The sequence below is a fragment of the Embiotoca jacksoni genome, unplaced genomic scaffold (assembly GCF_022577435.1).
Source record: "Embiotoca jacksoni isolate LCO1_2020_lvr unplaced genomic scaffold, fEmbJac1.0.p SCAF_10, whole genome shotgun sequence".
Lineage (NCBI taxonomy): Eukaryota > Metazoa > Chordata > Actinopteri > Embiotocidae > Embiotoca > Embiotoca jacksoni.
In genome coordinates this window covers 17,459,009-17,478,663 of record NW_027185230.1, presented here as the reverse complement: position 1 = coordinate 17,478,663, position 19,655 = coordinate 17,459,009, and the positions used below count along the sequence as shown (strand labels likewise).

The following is a 19,655-nucleotide window of genomic DNA, read 5'->3' as shown; positions in this document are numbered from 1 at the left end:
TTCTAATAATAAGTACTCATTTATATTTGAATGGCGCATATTCTCCTATTTTTTCTGCTAAGATACCTGATAAATAATTTTATGACAAATGATTACTGTCTGTCTTCAAGAACCTACAATAATGTTATCGACAGGCTCTAGGTCTGTATCGCTATCACCCACCTAATGATGCAGTCACCAGGTGTAGGATGAGCAACAACAAAAAAAATAAAAGCAAAAATTCTGACTTTGAAACTGAAGCCTTACATCAGTTTTTGCTGGTTTCAAAGTCTCTCGGTTTGAAAGAATGATTAAAGGTTCGGTGCCAAAATAAATACTTCTTGCTGCTGCTCGACTTGGCCTGTACTTGCATCAGCAGATGCTGGATTTCGTGGACGATGATATGAGCCTTCACATACAAAGGGTTCGCAGAGGTTTGTCATTCTGTGATAAAAAGGGTATTGTTTAAAATCAGCAGGGGGTCCTGTATTTATTTTAGGTAAAAATATTAAAGTCAAAACAAGGCGAATGGGGACCAATGTAATGTCTGAATGTCATTTTTATAAAATAGCAAGAGAACGTTTCTTTAACTTCTTTAATGCATCATGATTATGACTTAAATGTCATCTACTTCCTTCATTAAAAAAGTCTAAAGAAAATAAGTATTACCCAATTAAAACAGATGATACAAAAAATAATGTAATGATGAACTTTTAGGGGAAAATCTATTTAAAATTAGTGTGGGTGCCTTTAAATTGTTGTTCGAAATATTTATTTTCTCTTGTTAGGAATGATAATAACAGATTTATTTCTAGAATCTCATTACTTTCCCTAAACTGTGTAGATTCAGGGACTCGTAGGCAGATTTGGCACATTCAGGAAAACATGTTGTGCACTTGAGTGTTTACTCAACTTAAAACAAAAAGTGTTAAAACAAGGGCGGGCGGAGAGGCTTACACACAGCATGGAAAGACAAAATCCCAGTAAAGGATCCAATAAAATAAAGCATAATTTGATATTATGAAATGAGCTGACCGATATTAACCCACTACTGATAATTCAGTTAAATATCAAGTGGTGTTATTTCCATATCTGGCCCGCGACTTCTATTTAAGTGATGCCTTTCATCAACAGCTTTACTCAGGTCTGATGGGATTTCCATTGTAGTTCAGCTAAATGCATCACAAAGGCTGTCAGTTTAAGTAATGTGTATCAGTCAATAAATGTCTCCTCAGTTTTTAACCGAAATTAAAACTAAGACCAAAGGTAACGGATACGACTGGGAAAATTACACATCTTGTTAATTTTTGAATTATTGACATTTTAATTCATGAATTTAGAAAATAGAATTAAAACTAGGTCAAAGCTAATATATAGCTGGACCATGTATGAAAATGTATACCGGAGGATTTTTATTTTGAAACAGATACAGGAAGTCGTGGCATTCAGCAGGCGAAGCAGATCAATAGTGTAACTTTATAGCTCACTCAGTGACAGACACTTGCTTTAATAGCGTTGACGCTGCTGTTAAAGTCCATCCAAAACCTAAACAGAAACTGTAGTATGTGCAAAACTTGTCTCAGAACTTCTTTAACTTGTTAGGCCTTAATTGACTCACTCGGACTTGTAAGGCAAGTCAGACTTTGACATTAGGAGTTAGAGCTCATGGCAATTTCAGAGCTGATAAAATAAAGTCTTTGACTTTTCAAAAGTTGTACTAGCAACTCTACAGGTTTCTGTAAGCCTCACTAAGGATCTGGAAATGAAGCTAATTGATGCCAACAAAGCAGGGAAGGGCTAAAAAAAAAAATATCAAAGCATTTCCAGCTTTCAGTTTCCACCGTCTGAAATGTCATTAAGAAATGTCAGTTAAGGCGAACTCTCGAAGTTGAGACAAGATCTGAAAGACTAAGAAAACGGCAAAACCCAAAGCACAATCCCTTCTGCAAAGGATCACAAGGGAGGTTCAGCTGACACAGAGGGGGTGGGGCACCGTTCTACTCTACGTGGAGGAGTCATCAGGAAACCTTTCGTCCAAACTCGTCACAAAAGTCAACAACATCCGTATAAGCTAGAATTTTTGGAACCAAGTGAAGAGTTGAAGTTCAAACTGAACTCTTTGGTGACAATTACAGAAAAGGACCAGCATTTGATGAAAACAACAACTTGCCAAGGTGGACACAGGAAACAGCACAAATTAAAGAATGGATACCACCTAACATCTCCAAACTCTGGATGAAAATGTAATGTCTGTCAAGAAAGGACAAAGATCCAAAGCATACCTCAAACTCCACCATGACCTACTTAAAGGCCGTCACAGTCCTGACTTGAAGATCATTGGAAATCCGTGGGTAGATCTTGAACATGCTGTGCATGCAAGACAGCCTAAAAATGTCTCAGAACTTGAAGTGTTGTGCAACAAAGAGTGGGCGACAATTCCCAGAATAAAAAGACTCAGTTTGCTACAAAAAGCATTTGCAAACCCTGATATCTCTCAAAGGCGTGTTACTAACCAACAACTCAGTCGGGAGCCCAAACCTTTTTTTATTTTTTTACTTTTGGCTACCATTTTTAAAACAAATACAAATACGGTATTAATAGGTCCAAATATATGTAGGTGAAGGATTAGTTAGGAAGGATTCGATTAGTTTTGGTTTTCAGTGGTCAGATGACATTATACTATGGGATTAATATCACTATGCATCAAAAATACGGTTTTCAATCACATTGTTGTCCAGAGCTTACCAATGTTTTGTTTTTTTCTAAATTCTTAATGATCTGCCTTTATTTTATCGGAGGAACTTGTGATTGTTTGTGTTGGCCAGACAAATCAAACATGTGGAAAAGTCTCCTTTAGCTTTGGGCATCCTCTTTTACATTTGATAGACCAAACAATTATTTAACTAGTTATGCGCAGACCTCCTTCAGTGTGCCTGCAGCTACTTCACAATAAAAGCTTTCTGTTGCTGCCAACTCTTTAAATTTGACTCAGTTTTGTAATTCCATCGATTTATATATATTCTATACATGATTCTCTGAGCTCTTAAAAATAATGTTTCTTCATGTCAGCAATCTTGTCATATAAAAGTTTTACATCTGACTACTCATTGGCAGATTCACTATTTATGACCAAAAGTACAATGGCTTTTTATACCCTCGAATGAATCCTTCAGTCAAAGCATCCTGTCAAATGTTAATATATTTTATGACAGTGAATGAAGGTGGAATAATGTTTCCAAAAGACAGGTGCATTGTGCGAAAGAAGTTGGGGTGGGGATGACTGACAAAAGGGAAAGGCACTGTTTTTGGCATGCCAGTAGTTAGTCATTTACACAGAGCCAGTGTGCCAGCATGAAGTAGCTGCTGGTTATGAACCTGTTTGTTGTGGTGTGCGGCGGACGTCCTGTCTCTTGCGGCTGTAATAAATGTGTGATAAACTGATCTCGTCAAAGAGCTGCAAAATTTTAATTCAAACAAAGCCAATCTCATTTGCACCGATCTTCTACCAGTAAGAGGTTCTGCAATCAGCTGTCGATCCAATATTTGGTTTTGATGCCAGGTCTGTCAGACGTTGAAGGCCAAGCTTTGCTGGGTTAGAAAGTTAAAAGTCTTAGCGAGGTCCTGCATATATTTCTAGTGAGCGCTTGGCATGCTTTTCTGTTCAAATTATAAATGTAATCGAATAGTTTTCTAATTTTAGTTTTTGAAGTATCTGTGGTGAATATGCGTGTCGTGAGTAAATGTTGAGAGAGGTTTGGCTGGTCATGTGTTTAGTTTTACCATAAATTTGCTGCCTTATGAAACATCTATTAGGCTCAATTAGATTACTGTTCAAGTAGATTTCGATTATTCAATGCACTTCTGTAAACGTTGTCCCATGTAGCTCCACAAACATCTGTATAGAGGTTCAGGTTACTTTATTTGAAGGTAGATTTGGTTTAAAGTAGACGGGGGGATCCATTGTGACCCATTCTAGGAAACCATACCAGTCCAGTACAATAGCCTCGCAACAAGTCTGTTTTGCGATTTATGCTCGACTGTTGTTGAAACCAACTCTGGAGAGGTGCTGTTCCAAGTCTTTGGTCACTTTCGGTCATTGCCTTGGTCTTTATTGGAGTGGATTCTGCTGTGTGCTATTTCTACACGAGCAACTCCTATGCTCACCGGTCCAATCTGGTGTGGTGAGTTCTCCACAGCTGCTGACATCAGAGGATGGGAGTAGCCATCTTAATCTCCAACTCTGTGTCTCCTGTTTGTGCAAGAGGCCAAATTCTCCCTAGTCCTGTGACGCAACGTTTTCTGCTCCTCTGCTGACACAATGAGATCTTTCTCTACCATCTTTCCCTCTTCTTCTGGGTAAACACCTGGAGACCACAGCGGGCTAAAGAGATCTGAATTTAAAGTGTGTTGCGGTTATCTGGCGCTCTTCCCCTATCTCTCTCTTTCTCTTTAAAAAAAAAAAAATCTTTCTTGAAACTAAAAATGTATTGATTTTTCTCTGGTATTCTCATCTCATTTCTGAAAAAAAAAAAAAATCAATTTCCATGATTCTGGCTATACCTGCTGTTACTGCCACTGTTTTCTTTTGGTCTTAAAAAGCAGGCTGTCACTTTCAGTCAATGGGTCATTAATTATTGAGGCTGTGCAGGTTGACAAGATGCACATCCTGTATTGTTTGCCACATGAATTGTGGTCTGTAGCCAGGATGGTCGCCATGTAATAATGTAACACATCCGTGGACTTTTCTCTCCCTGACGGCATGAGATGGTAGCACTAACCAACAGTTAAGGACAAAACCTCTGTACTCCTAATCAGCTTAATGCTGGCTTATTCAAAGGCCCTCTTTCAGACAGAGCAGCTGCTGTCAGCCAGTTTGAGTAGAGGGTGTGACTGCTGGCAGAGCTCATCGATGCAGAGAGACCGGTTGGTGATTAACAAATGTCAGTAGACTTTGGAATCTGGGGAGCCCAGTCGGATGGCTTTGTCCTCTGTTGCCTACCACTGAAGGTCTTCCAGGTGGCTCCGTCATGCCCTCCCTTCTCCTCCCACCCTTCCCTTCAGGCCTGCTCTACTCTTTTGCTCCTCTCTGACCCTTTTTCCCGTCGTCTCCTCAGGGCTCGGAGTTGCAGAACTCTGAGATAAAGAAGTTCAGACATGCCTCGCATTTTTAGACCCCCTCGTGGAACGTCGTTGGCAGCTTCTACCAAATGCATTTGCTGTATTTATCTGGACAAAGTTGGTGCTGCTCGCTCTGACCTATTCTGTCTGTCTGTGGACACGGGGCTCTTGCGTTTTCTCTGAAAATCTTTTGATGTGAGAGATAATGTCGCTGAGAAATGAAAGGACTCGGCAAAGTCAGGCTGGCAAAGAGTGTGAGATGTTTTCTGCTGAGCTGTGTGGGCAGAGGGCTCGGGCACAGTGCTGTACATCTGGCAGATAGATTTCTGTCAGCATCTCTCCAGTGACAGGCTGCCTGCCTTTGAGGAAGAGGATCAGATCTGTGGGTCCATGTTGTGTGCTGGCTGAACACCTAAGCGCACATAGTCAGCTCCTAAAATGGCTGCCCTTGAAGCTCGGCTCAGAGGAGGATCTGAGCAGCTCAGTCGCTGTCTGTTAGAGCCCCAGCTGACTTGATGAAAGCAGTTACACAATCTCACCCATTAACTTGATGCGGCGCAGAGACTGACTGGCTGAAAAGACACAGCCAACTCTAAGGCAGATGGTGGTTGTGTAGGAGAGGTTTTTTTTTTTTTTTTTTTTTTTTTTTTTTTCCCACCCCGGGCATTCCTCTCCCCTTCTTCTCCGAAAGGATTCTCTTGATATCCATGTCAAGGAACCTGGCATTAAGAGGCAACTTTGTTCAAAACAGCAGCGAACTGCCAAGAGACCAGGGTGGGGCCACGTGGTGAGGCTGTAACCTGACCCCGAACAACAATGGGTCCCCTGGTTGCTCAGGGACAGTTTGGCTGGCTCTCCACTGGCTGGCCAGTTGGGTGTGGGAAGCAGGGAGGGATTCCCAACTGTCTCTGGCCGGAACTCGCTCGAAAATTTCAGCGCCAGCGAGAGCAGCGGACTGAAATTGATAGCGGTGTTAAAGCAATATTTCACGGATGTCTCGGTTCGAATTAAAGCAGACACTGTAAACATTGTAATATTACATTTCTATTTGATAGTATGGCATAATTAGTTTAATTGGTTTTTCTAGTAAAATGAAATTATACTGGGGCTGTTTTTCAGCTTCACGTTTTCTGATGGTTTGGTTTTTCAAAATTGAACTCTTTAAACTAATGACTGAAGTTTGAAGTAGCTTTGTCTTTTTCACATCCGAAACAACGATTACGTACGAATACATTTTCTGTTATTTTTTTTTAATTGTGTGTTAACTACAGCACAGAGGTTTTTGTTTTAAGTAAACTTGGTGTCTTACCACGTTTGTGACATTTCAGGAATATTTCATTTGATCCTTTCCTGAACCTTCCTACGGTTGCGACGCTTGCTTGACTAGAAACTCCTCACCTGTTGATTGAGCTGGTGCCGGACTGGTTTGGTTATGTGCCTTCGCACAACGACCGTGGATATGAACAGTCGGGATCTAAGGGGGAAACCTGCTGTAAATATCATATTAAGTCAATTCAAAATGTACAGTTCTTCTTGAGACTGGGCCAGAGAGGTCCTGACTCTGTTTGAGCGTCCATTTGTTGCCGGGTTTACCTTTATTTTATATTTTTCATGCACCAGCAGTTTGAACTCTGTCATTAACTTAATTTTTTTTTGTGAAAAACACAACAATAATTGTGCAAATGTTTGGGCACCCAGCAATGCCAGTGATTATTAAGCCTCTTTTCTCAGAGATCACTGCTTGTAAACATTTTTGCAGCCAGCTAAGAGTCACGATATAGAAATGATCAACCCTTCTTTCTTGCAGATCGCTTGATGTTCTGAGATCGACCCTTAGATTTTCAATAATCCCCAAGCATACAGTGCCGTTAGTGATTGCATCCAAAAAAATACATTTAAACATCTGTCTGTAGCACATGTTTCCAAAATGACTGTGGCTTATCCTTATGTTGACTTTAGTCAGAAGGTTGCCGATTCGGTTTTTTTCTGATGCCTCCTCCATGTAGACCGTGTCTGTATGTCAACGCTGCACAGTGGGACCACTGCTCCTGTGTCAGCCTCCATGCCCAGCAGACATGCACTTATGTATCTTAATAATTATATCTATGTATGAATATATATATATATATCAAACTTACAGATCTTGTCTTGACTTCCACAGTTTCCCTTCGCTGCTGTTTCTTAATGATATTTCTGACAGTGGAAAGTGCAAACTGAAAGTGCTTTGATATCTTTTTATAGCCTTCCCCTCCTAAGTGGGCATCAATTGGTTTCATTTTCAGAGCCTCAGTCAGTTGCTTAGGAGGTGCCCAGGGATGTTCAGTGTTATCATAAAGTTTGACGATTCGGCTATTACTATTCATAATTTTATTATCAATTATAAGACAATTCCTAATGACCAAATCAATTGAAGCCTAACAAGTCGTGAAGTACTAAGATGTTACAAATAGAAAGTACCCAAGCATTTTGCAAATGCCACAATTACAGTTTTCCTTTTTTTTTTTCTTTAAAGTTCATACAATAAAAGGTAACAGTAAATATGTGCAAGTACAGTTGTGTGCAATGCTATGTATAGTGTGTACTGTTCTTGAAATACATTGAAGTACATCTATATTTAAAAGTGAAAATCATTTTAATTGCTGGAGCAATTCTCTGGAAAATATCTCGTACCTTCCTCTGAAAGGATGACATGCACCCGTATGAAGCTCTCGCCTTAAACAAATATAATACGCAGTCAAAATAAAAACATGTTTTACTTTGATTTATTTGTTATTGTGTAAAAAAGAAAGTCTGGAAAAAAAAAAAATCCAATTGAATGGGTTCTGATTTGACAGTCAAGGTTGTAAACAGTGTCCTTTAACTGCCTATTCAATAAACCCCGAGTTATTTTTTTTTTAAATTTGTATTTGGTTTGAGACAAAACAACAGATGATTAGAAAACCACGATGAAAGTGCTCTGAAATGATGGTCACAACATCAGCTTCCATTTTTCCGGCCAAGTTCAAACTGCAGCGAAGCCCTAAAGACACAAAGCCTTCATTTCTTAGTTGATTTGTTCAATCTTATTTCAGAGCGGTTGATACAATCTGATGGAATAGTCTGCTCTAAATACTGAGCTGTGAAGCTGCTCTCCAGCTGTTGCTTATCCCAAGGTAATAAAAATGGGACAAATCAGAGTGTAATCCCTCCTCAGTCCCTCCATTGTTCTTGGAACGATGCTATGCTAAAAAACGGGAACCTTCTTAGTATTCAGAGTAACGGCAGCATCTGCTGAATTCTCCACTGTGTCGTGTTTTGTCGGGCTTTCAATCAGAGTTTATGGACAGCTCCCGTCGTTTTAGAGACTGAAAATATTGCCATATGAATGTATGACCCCTGATCTCTGTGGTTTTGACATCTAAATGAGAACAGAAATTTGTTGGCAGTTTGCATAACAAAGCCATTGTGCTTTCTTTCCTACAATGACTTCCAACAAGTTGTTATAATAACAACTCTAACAAAAAAATTTGGCCTGGCTTGTTTGGGAGGTATTTCAGAGATATATTTGATTTAACTGGTAATAGTGTTGTTATAATTTAGATTTTGCTAACTTCAGTCCACTCTGCTACCATGGCATCCCTCTTCAACATCTAAGTAAATATAAAAAATTACATTCAAATAATTTTTTTTTAAAAACAATTGTGATAATGTGCTAGCTGAAGAGGTTCTCTAAAGCTCACGCATGAGGCTCTGCTTTCGGGGATTTATCTTTGGAACACATAATCATGAAGTGTTGTATTTTTTGTGTCATCCATCTAGCGCCTGATTATTCTTTGTTCACAACAGGAATCACTATCGGTAATCATGTAAGCTCATGACTAAACTCATTCTTAAGGAAGGGCATACTTAATACACTGAATATGGAAGCATTATGGGATAATATTTGCCCTGAAATCTTGAACTGCCTTCAGTTTATAATTTTTAATATCAGAGTCTTGATGCTTAGTCCTTGAAAAATGCTGTATATCCTCATAATTTTCCTTCTCTTTCTCTTTTTCAGGTTTCCCTGATTTTCCAGGGAGTTCTCCCCCTTTTTAGTGATGGAGGTATTGCAGTGTGATGGCTGTGACTTCCGTGCCGAGTCATATGATGACTTGAAGACCCACATACAGGAAGTACACACTGTTTTCCTGCAGCCTGCAGATGCAGACGAGTCTGATTCCCTGAAAGACGAGGATGAAGACGACGAGGAAGAAGGGGAATTCGAGGATAAGGATGACAAGGATTATACGTCTCCTAAAGCTGGAATGAGTATGCCTACCACATTAATTCAGATGTCACTGTTAATTTGTTGAGGATTAGAAAACACATCTTGCATGGTTAGTTGTTTTTAAGAAAATCTTCATAGTTGGACGATCATATATTTTATTGAAGAGGATATATATGTAAAGAGTTGTGGGTGGTTTTATTAACAGAAGCAACAGAACATCTAAGTGACAACGGCAAATACCATTTTTCTCATAAAATGTTTTTTTTTTTTTTTGTAGGCCCCAACTCTACTGATGGCCCTAACCAAACATCACAAAAGCAAACAGCTGAAACCCATTTGCAGTTCTACCAGTGCAAGTTCTGTGTCCGTTACTTCAGATCAAAGTCATTCTTAAGAAACCACACCAAAAAGGTGCATAATGCCGTGGAGGAGGATTCAGATGCAAGCGTCTCCTCGCAGACAGCTAAACAGCCCAGCTACACTGTTATAATGCACAATGACCATGCAAAAGTGTATTCCTGTCAGTATTGCACATACAAGTCTCCACGCAAAGCGAGGATAATAAAACACCAACTAATGTATCATAACAAAGGTCCTTCAGATGGCGCTGGAGATACTCCAGAATACGTTGAAGCCGGGGAGGAATCTGACTCAGCTAGTGGGCTCATGAAGGGAACATTTGCCTGTGAATGGTGCGACTATCAAACTGACCAGAAGGACAGCTGGACGAGTCACGTGGTGAAAGAACACAGTGACAAGGTCAAGATAGTTTCCTGCATTGCAGAGCTGGAAGGGGAGGCAAGTGAAAGCTCACCCAAACCAGACTCTCCCTCCTCTTCCCACAGCCCGACTCAATCAAAGATGAACTCTGCTGATGTTTCTGAAAAGGACGAGTCTGTTGTAAAAACACCAGAAAACACTTTGGAAAAGTCAGTGGCAGAGATTTCATCCTTTCAACATGCACAGATAAGTGCAGTAACACCCAACAGCACGGGGTCCTCCATTTTGTCTAAGAGGTTTGCGTCATCAAGTGTCTCCAACAATGTCATCGACATGGATGCCACTGTACTCAATGAGGAAGACTCAAGGAGCAGCTTAGAGGATGACGATGATGAGGAAGACTTGGGTGATATAGATGATCCCAGCTATACAGGAACCCTGTCTGCAGATGCGAAGCAGTTATTAACGGATGAGGATAATAAATTACTGGAGACTAAAGGAATACCTTTCAGAAAGTACATGAACCGATTTCAGTGTCCCTTCTGCTCCTTCCTCACCATGCACCGGCGGAGCATCTCCCGCCACATTGAAAACATTCACCTGTCTGGCAAGACCACAGTGTATAAATGTGATGAATGCCCATTTATTTGCACCAGCCCTCTGAAACTAGGCACGCACAAACAGAGCCACAATTCCTCAGATTTAGACACCATGGACCTCACAAGTGAAAGTCCAGAACCTCAGAATGACAACGTCTCAGAGCCAGTAAATGGGGGTAATGTAAGCTCCAAAGTCAATGGAAAAAAGACAACCAGCACACCGAACAACCAGCAGAACCCTCATCGCTGCACACTCTGTAGCTTCTCAACCACCACTCTGAAAGGTCTGAGGGTCCACCAGCAGCACAAGCATTCCTACTGTGATGACCTAGATCCCAGTCTCTTTGAAGCCCAGCTGACTGACCAGCCAGATTCGGAAGTGGACGCTTCTCCAATCTTTCTACAAAAAACTCAGACCTCCATTTTAGGACTTTCCACCAAAAAGCCCTTAGTAACAGGGAAAAGAGCGAGGAAGTCCATTAATGACTTGCCTTTAGATTTGTCCTCGGTCAAAAAGAGAACAAGAATTGATGAAATTGCCAGTAACCTTCAAAGTAAGATAAGCCAAAGCCAACAGGACACAATCATAAATCTGGATGACATGGATGACTACGATACAGGAGAAAATCATGTCAGTGCTGATGAGGGCAGAAACGACGATAACAAAAACCCTGTCTTTGCTTACAACACACAAGAGCTTCATGTGCGAGATTCAACAATCTCTCATGAGGGAGGCAGAATAGGGAAAAGAAAAAGCAACCCGAAGTCAAAGCCGAGAAACATTCCCTTATCGCTGACTCTCTCAGATGATAGTGAAAACATCTCTGCTGATACCAGTGACAGCACCGTCCCGGAGAACATTGAATATTCAGAAGAACCTGGAACTACTCGTTTCTACTGTAAACACTGTGATTACCACAACAAATCGGCTCGTAGCGTCAGCACCCATTACCAGAGGATGCACCCTTACATCAAGTTCAGCTTTAAGTACATCCTGGACCCTGAAGACCAGAGCGCAGTCTTCCGCTGCTTAGAGTGCTACATTGAATACACAAATTACAACGATCTGCACCAACACTACATGGATCATCACCCCGAAGCGAGCAACGTACTCAACTTCAACCAACCGCACCTGTTGTACATGTGCCGCTTTTGTTCGTACACGAGCCCCAACGTCAGGAGCCTCATGCCCCATTACCAAAGAATGCATCCCACAGTGAAAATTAACAATGCCATGATTTTCTCCAGCTACATAGTTGAGCAGACCCACAAGACGAGTGAATCGCAAACTCTGAGGGAAATATTAAACTCTGGTCCCAAGAATTTTAACTCGGGCGCAGCAATGCCGAGGTCCTCCTCAAGCCCAGTGCTGAAAACTGTTTCCAAGTCCCCTGAAGCTAGTGCTGAGGCAGAGCCTCTCAAAGAAGCCATGGGTGGTAATGTGGTTGTATATGACTGTGACATGTGTTCTTTTGCTAGCCCCAACATGCACTCAGTTTTGGTCCACTACCAGAAGAAACACCCAGACCAAAAGGCGTCTTATTTCCGTATACAGAAAACCATGAAGGTCATCTCGGTGGATCAATCGCAGCCTGTAGCCAACTCTTCATTCAACGCCAGCATGTCTTCGACTCCAAAACAATCAAGCGCAGCACTGTATGGATCCGATGAAGAAATGTACTACTGTAAACATTGCGTGTACAGCAACAGATCGGTGGTTGGTGTGTTGGTACATTATCAAAAGAGACACCCAGAAGTGAAAGTGACAGCGAAGTATATCAAACATGGCGCTCCCACCCCTGGTTTGATGAAATTAATGGATGAATTGCAAATTGCAGCTCCCAAACACTTTTTGAAGCAGTTTCAAAATAATGGTCATGAAGGATCTAATAACTCAAGTCCTAAACCAGGAAGTGGTGAGAAAAGTGAGGATGAGCTGTTCTTCTGTCAGCACTGTGATTACGGCAACCGCACTGTAAAAGGAGTGCTTATTCACTACCAGAAAAAGCACAGGGAAACCAAGGCCAATGCTGACCTTGTGCGTCGTCACACTGCGGTTGTCCGGAGTCAGCGTGAGCGTGCACAGATGGTCCAGTCAGGTAGCGTCTCTTCTGCCATGATCCCAGCTCCTCCAGACCCTGAAAACACTACACCTCTGCGTTCCCTGAAGTGCAGACACTGTTCTTACACGTCCCCTTATGTCTACGCCCTAAAGAAGCACCTGAAGAAAGAGCACCCTACTGTGAAGGCTACAGCCATGACCATTTTGCATTGGGCTTACCAAGATGGCATTCTGGAGGCTGGCTACCACTGTGAGTGGTGCATTTACTCCCATGCTGAGCCCCAGGGCCTGTTGCTCCATTACCAAAGACGTCATCCTGAGCATAATGTGGATTACACATACATGGCTAGTAAGCTGTGGGCTGGGCCTGAAACCACCCAACAGGGGGGCAATATGGAAACTAAACATTACAAATGTAAAGACTGTGCTTTCGAGGCCTGTACAATATGGGACATCACCAGTCACTATCAGGCGGTCCATCCCTGGGCTATCAAAGGGGACGAATCTGTGCTTTTGGATATTATCAAAGGGAATGGCCCAGCTGAAAAGATCCACCTGCAGGTTGCCGACGAACTCGCACCTCTAAATTGCCAGTCTGTTGAAGATGATGGAGCACTGGTCATTGCAACCCCACCACAAGAAAGCAATCCCCACCCTCCCCACCCACGCCTTTCCATCTGTAATAATGCTTATCAGTGTACTGTATGTCTGTCAGAGTACAACAGTCTCCACGGCCTCCTCACTCACTATGGAAAGAAGCACCCAGGCATGAAAGTAAAAGCCGCAGATTTTGCACAGGAGGCCGACATCAACCCCAGTTCGGTGTATAAATGTCGTCACTGTCCGTATGTAAACTCCCGCATCCATGGAGTCCTAACTCACTACCAGAAAAGACACCCATTAGTGAAAGTCACTGCGGAAGACTTTGCAGATGACATAGAGCAAATCAATGAGTTACATGAAGGAGATGACAAGTTCAAAACCCAAAGGCAGGGCTATGGAGCATACAGATGCAAAATGTGCCCCTACACACATGGGACACTGGAGAAACTCAAAATCCATTATGAGAAATACCACAATCAGTCTGCTTCTGATATGTTCACTCACTCTCTGGCAAATTTTTCTTCCAGTAAAGAAACAGAGCCAGTCGCTGAATGCAGTGCGAGTAATATATCAGGCACAGCAAACATCCAGGGGGTCAGTGAGTTGGACCTTGCCCTGGCTCAGTTACCCATCAATAAGACGGAGAAACATGCCGTGTTCAACTGTCAGCTCTGCAAATACTTCTGCTCTACCAGGAAAGGCATCGCTCGCCACTACCGTATCAAGCACAACAACGTCCGTGCTCAGCCAGAAGGGAAAAACAACGTCTTCAAATGTGCTCTATGTTCATACACAAACCCAATACGCAAAGGCCTGGCAGCCCACTACCAGAAGCGCCATGACATCGATGCCTATTATACCCATTGTCTGGCTGCTTCCAAGACTATCACCGAAAAGCCGAACAAAGTGATGGTGCCCCCGCCAATCGAAGGGGACAACTCAGAAATGAGTGAAGACTTGCGTTTGGCCGTGGAGAGACGAAGGTGTTCTCTTTGCGCCTTCCAGGCCTTCAGTAGGAAGAGCATTGTCTCACACTACATTAAACGCCACCCAGGTGTCTTCCCCAAGAAGCAGCATGCTAGCAAGCTTGGTCGCTACTTTACTGTTATTTATGCCAAAGAACCCGAGAAGACTTCTGCCGATGAACTGGCAGAGGAAGAAAAGGAAGTTCTGGCGATTCCGCTTGAACCCGAGCAAGACGGAGATGTTGAATGGCTGCCGTTCAAGTGTCTAAAATGCTTCCGGTTGTCCTTTAGCACAGGCGCGCTGCTCTCTATGCACTACAACGACCACCACACCAATGACTTGAAGAGGGACTTTGTGGTGTCGCCTGATCCCGTGGATGAGGAGTCTGAGTTATACCAGTGTTCTCACTGTGAGCTGAAGTTCCTTTCTCTCCCTGCTCTGGCGAAACATCTACTGGATCACAATGAGGAGTTTCAGAAGAGGGCCATGAGGCAGGAGAGAAGGAGGCAGCTGCTCAGCAAACAGAGAGCCGCAGAGCTGACGGAAAGTAAACTTGAAAAGGTGAGTAGTATTCCTGACACCTTCGAAATGAAAGAATAAAACTGGTATCATAAAAAAAAAAGATCCTTTTACTATTTATGCCTATTAGGACATACTGTGATTTCTCCAAAGCCATAGTCAGAAGCCACTACTATGATTGCACAAGTGTTTCTTAACTCCTGGAAGTTGTAGGCTTTCAAGCTTTCTTTGAAAGGGAAACATGACTTTAAAAACCTACATTCTTTCCTGTTGTACCTACAGTAGTAATACTCCGCTAAAAGTGGGGAGACGATTAATACTTTAATTATATATTTCAATTTGCCCTCACATGTAATAGTGCAATATAATGAGGTATTATAATTAGTTTCATAATAACTTCATTAAAAATACAATTGATCTGATCAGGTGTATATTAGAGAACAGTAACATTCTCTAACTTTCTGGAGAAAAGATAAATTTAAGAAAATATAAAAATGTCTTCTGACTATTACAAATACATCAGCTGCTGTAGACTATTCATAGGCATTAATGACACAAGGCCAGTAAATCTGATCGTTAAACTCCTAAAAAAAAAAAAAAAGTAAATCATTGTGTTAATGATAAATAATTGTATATACGTTTTAAAAAGAAGACAAAAATTAAATAAAACTGATTTTATATGTCTTTTTTTGTGTTTAGGAATGCCCTGTGAATAAGACCCCCATCGGATTTAGGTGTAAATTCTGTGTGGAGATACACCCGACCCTCCGAGCTATCTGCAACCACCTTAGGAAGCATGTCCAGTATGGGGAGGTCAAAGAGGGACATGTCAAGGTAAGTGAAGTTGGATTTTTATTTTTTTATAAATCTCTTTGATACTGTTTTAGTAGTATTTATTTCCATTTTATTTTAATTTTTTTCAACTGACTACTTGTTACGTTAGGTTTTAAATATGTACGGTGTGCTACGTATGCCTACTGTACTAAAGTGATACCACTTTAGTACAGTAGAATATAATATCCTCTTCAACAATATTTCAAGGCCCAAGTTTTCAGTCACTGGTGTTTCTGTTTTGTCTTCTAACGCTGCAGTGATCTGTTTTACTGAACGCGGGTTCTGTTTCCCATTTTGTTTATTACTGATAGAGGCTTTTGGGTAGATAGTCTGTCAGCTTCCCCCAGAGAAAACAAGCAATGCTGTCCCATTGCTGTGGGGGAGTTGGAGTGGTGAGTCTTAACTTTTAGGGCAGCAGCGGGTAACCATTCGAACATTAGTATTCCACTGAGGCTGCCAGTGAGGGGAACAGGCCCAAGGATCCGACGCCTCACCCCAACGGAGGCCTGCTTCTTCCATCAGACACTCGGCCTGTCTTTATGTATCTAAGATGAGAGCGTTTGGGACCACTGAGAGTGATACAGTGAAAATGTACCATATTCACTTTGAGAACTGAGATCTATAAAAAAAAAAATAAAAAAAATAAAAAAAAAATACGCACATTTTAAAAAGGGAGTATTTCTGTTGCGACTTTTACTTTTAGGGACATTTTTTTTTTGCTCATGACACTTACCCTAGCCGGGTTATGAGCTGGTCACCATTCACAGACTAAAACATCACGACTCCAACGACGTACAACACATTCCCCAGATGGAATAAACTTGTATGTTTTACACGTCGCGTGGGGTAAAAACAAATGTTGCAGTTGAGTTATAATTCAAAAACTGCAACCGTGTCTCACAGAGGTGGACGTACAGCAGGCTGACAGTGCATTCAAGGTCTGGATGGAAAGGTTTGGCCTGTGTGGATGACATCTTATTTATGGCAGAATGAAGTGCAGGGTCAGGTCCTTCCACAGAAAGAATGAGTTTCCTCGAGGCAATAAAAAAGTCATGGTGATTGTCTGTCTTACTAGTGATCGCTGCAGTAACCAGCCTGCACTCCAGCAGATGAAGGAAGTAGAAGGAGATGGAGAAATTCTGTTATGCAGTTGGTTTGTGTAATCAAAGTACTGTAATCATTTAGAATACAGTAAAAGGCTTATGGTTTAGTAGAATGAAAGGGCAAATTGAGATTGAAAAAGTGTATTGCATTCATCCTCAATCTTATATGGTAGAAAGATTTAGGTGTTGTAGATGATAAGTAATAAAACTGCCACATTCAAGTGAGTAGACTCAAATTTTCCAGTCCACTCTGTTTGGATGATGCAATCACCTCAATATCAACTGTGCATCATGTCTCTGTACCGGCCAACTAGAGCGTTTCAGGTCAGGGTGAAAGTTGACCTCAGGTTACCTTTGCCTGCATGTTAATCTTCCAATAATACAGAGAGTGAGAAAGAGAACCAGAGTGAGTGTGAGCTGTAACTAAAGCTTAACTTACAGTGATTGCACTAATACTGCATAGACAGAACCGGAGGTGTTAGCCAGATGCTTAACCGTTTCTCATGTGCTGTTAACATGATGCGACTAATCTCGGAAAAAAGGGCAACAGGTGCCAAACTGAAAGCGGTATTTAAATGAACAGCTATCTTTTGCTTTTTTATTTTCAGTGCTCTGTATCCAAATAATAAAAAGGCTTCAACAGGCACATAAAGGCTGCTGAACATCTGAGACTTGTACTCTTGGTTTTGCAGCAGGAAGTCAGTGACGTCCCCCTGACGCTGCCTTCAGAGAGCCTAACTAATGGCGACCTGGATGGGGATGAAGCAGCTGAAGCCGATGGCCTCGAGAGACCTGCGGCTGCAGCCGTGGGATCGCCCTTTTCCACCGCTTCTGCTGGTGGCGTTGCCGTGGAGACCCTGGATCCCGAAACGGATGCTGTTGAAGGAAGGGCAGCGGCCCTCGTGGCTGCAGCCAGGGCCGTGGTGTCGGAGGGCCAACTGAAGCAGCGGTTAGCCGCGGGGGGTCACCCGTGTGCCCAGTGTGACCGCGTCTTCATGTCCATGCAGGGACTGAGGTCCCATGAAAGGAGCCACTCAGCCATGGCACTGTTCAGCAGAGAGGACAAATACAGCTGCCAGTACTGCCAGTTTGTCTCCCCCTTCAGACACAAGTAAGTAGGGAGGAACGGCACCTGCAACACTGATTCTACAGTGGCTCTGTATATAATGTGGTACTTTTATAAGGAGATTAAATGGGGCAACTTTGCCCAAGGTAGCCACACATTTCCCTAAATGTTAAGTTATCTGCTAACTCTCCATTGAACATTGATATATTCTGACTGCCCAGTTCATTTCATTTTTACTCTCCATTAAGGTTAATCAGAGTTGCAATCCTTTAAGACGTTTTCCACTCTACTGAATATATTTTGCCTATATTCTACGTCTCTGTTTTCTGGTTTTAACCTTTTTTGCTGAAACCATATGAGACACATTGTGTTATTCAAAGCAGTCATTTTTAACAAACTGAATGTGTGACTGAAGGTGACCTTAAAGATTTCAGTACTGCTTGATGTGAAGCTTTCATCTGCAGCTCTTCACCTACTCACTGTGCTGTCCCTTATTTTTCCATTCTTTGTTGCAAATATTAAAAATGAGGGGGAAAATTGGCTTTTTGGCAAAATTGCTGTAAGTGCAGATGTGGTGTTGATCAACTGTGGTTGGCGCTAACCTCGTGATAAACACGCTGTGCTCCTGTGCTATTAGTATGCTTCCAGTGTGAAGCAGAGTTACAAGACTTGGACTTTATTAATCCCACAGTGAGAAAATTCAGTTACAAGGATATGTTAGGTTTGCATTTGAAGGAACTTAACAGTAAACAGGGTGTCTGATATTAAATGAGATAAAATTACAGGTAAAACGCATTAATTCCCTGACGATATGCGAGCCCCGGTAGCGGTTCATTTTAAAAGGTCCCATATTTAAGACATTGGTTTATCTGCAGTTTTGAGCCAGAAGGAGATATTTGTGGATTTAAGAACTAAAAAAACATCTCAACACAGTTTAAAACGCTTTCTACCAAGAGTGTCTGAGTCTTTAAGTGATATCAGTGACCCTCTCTTCTGATTGGCTCACAGTTTTCTAATACATGCCTAGGCCAACTACAGCTTCTCTTCGTTCTTGTAGTTTGCTAGCTTTTCGACAGAATGGCCGCTCTGTGTTTTCTTCTCCATAAAATGTTGGACAGTGAGTGGGGCTGTGTTGAAGGCAGACATACGACATGAGCTTGAGTTTGTGACATCACAAACTTTAGGAAATCCAAACGGCACAGTTGCTGAATACTAGCTGCGTGTATTTCTGAGTATTTAAACTTTCACAGTATTTATATAGCACCTAGACTTCTTTATAATTAAAAAAAGAAAGAAATGGAAATGTGAATTTATACAATATGGGACCTTTAAACTTTCACCACTATATACTTTCCCAGTGTTGCACCATTTGTTCTTCAAAGTGGATGTTAAACACGTTTTGTGCAGAGTGCAGTTTTACACCTTCTGTTTACCTATCAAAATCCCTTTGAATCGTCAATCTTCTCAAAGATTTCCTGCCTCCGCGGAGAGTAAGACAAACATTAGAGCGAGACACATTTTGGTAGTGTGATTTGTTTTATCCATCACAGAGACACAGAGTGAGAGGGAAAAAGAGAGTCCTCATCTCCTCTGAGCTCCCAGGTGTAATCCCTCTGTACTGTATGTGCCCTGACCCAGAAAGAAGCCGCATTCCCATGCCACCTAGGAGGCTGGCATTAAAAACACAGCTACCGTCCCCACAGGCACTCACACACTCATTCCCACCAGGGGATTGTGGGTAGATGAGTTCACCCCATGGCTCCTTGTTCTGTAGTCATTGGAAATGTGCGGCTGTTGTTTGTGAGGTAAACACAATCGAGCGCTTTAGATGCTGCTG

General features: G+C 41.9%; 1 protein-coding gene across 2 annotated transcripts in view; it reads left to right on the top strand.

Annotated features, from left to right (window-relative positions):
• znf462 (zinc finger protein 462) overlaps positions 1–19,655 on the top strand; it is a 49,017-nt gene that overhangs the window by 14,558 nt on the left and 14,804 nt on the right. For both annotated transcript variants that reach the window (XM_069171139.1, XM_069171148.1), the window contains exons 2-5: positions 9,137–9,387; positions 9,624–14,857; positions 15,515–15,649; positions 17,445–17,863. In XM_069171139.1, coding sequence (XP_069027240.1) covers positions 9,177–9,387; positions 9,624–14,857; positions 15,515–15,649; positions 17,445–17,863 — 5,999 coding nt within the window. In that variant the 5' untranslated portion in view covers positions 9,137–9,176. The remainder of the gene's footprint in view (positions 1–9,136; positions 9,388–9,623; positions 14,858–15,514; positions 15,650–17,444; positions 17,864–19,655) is intronic.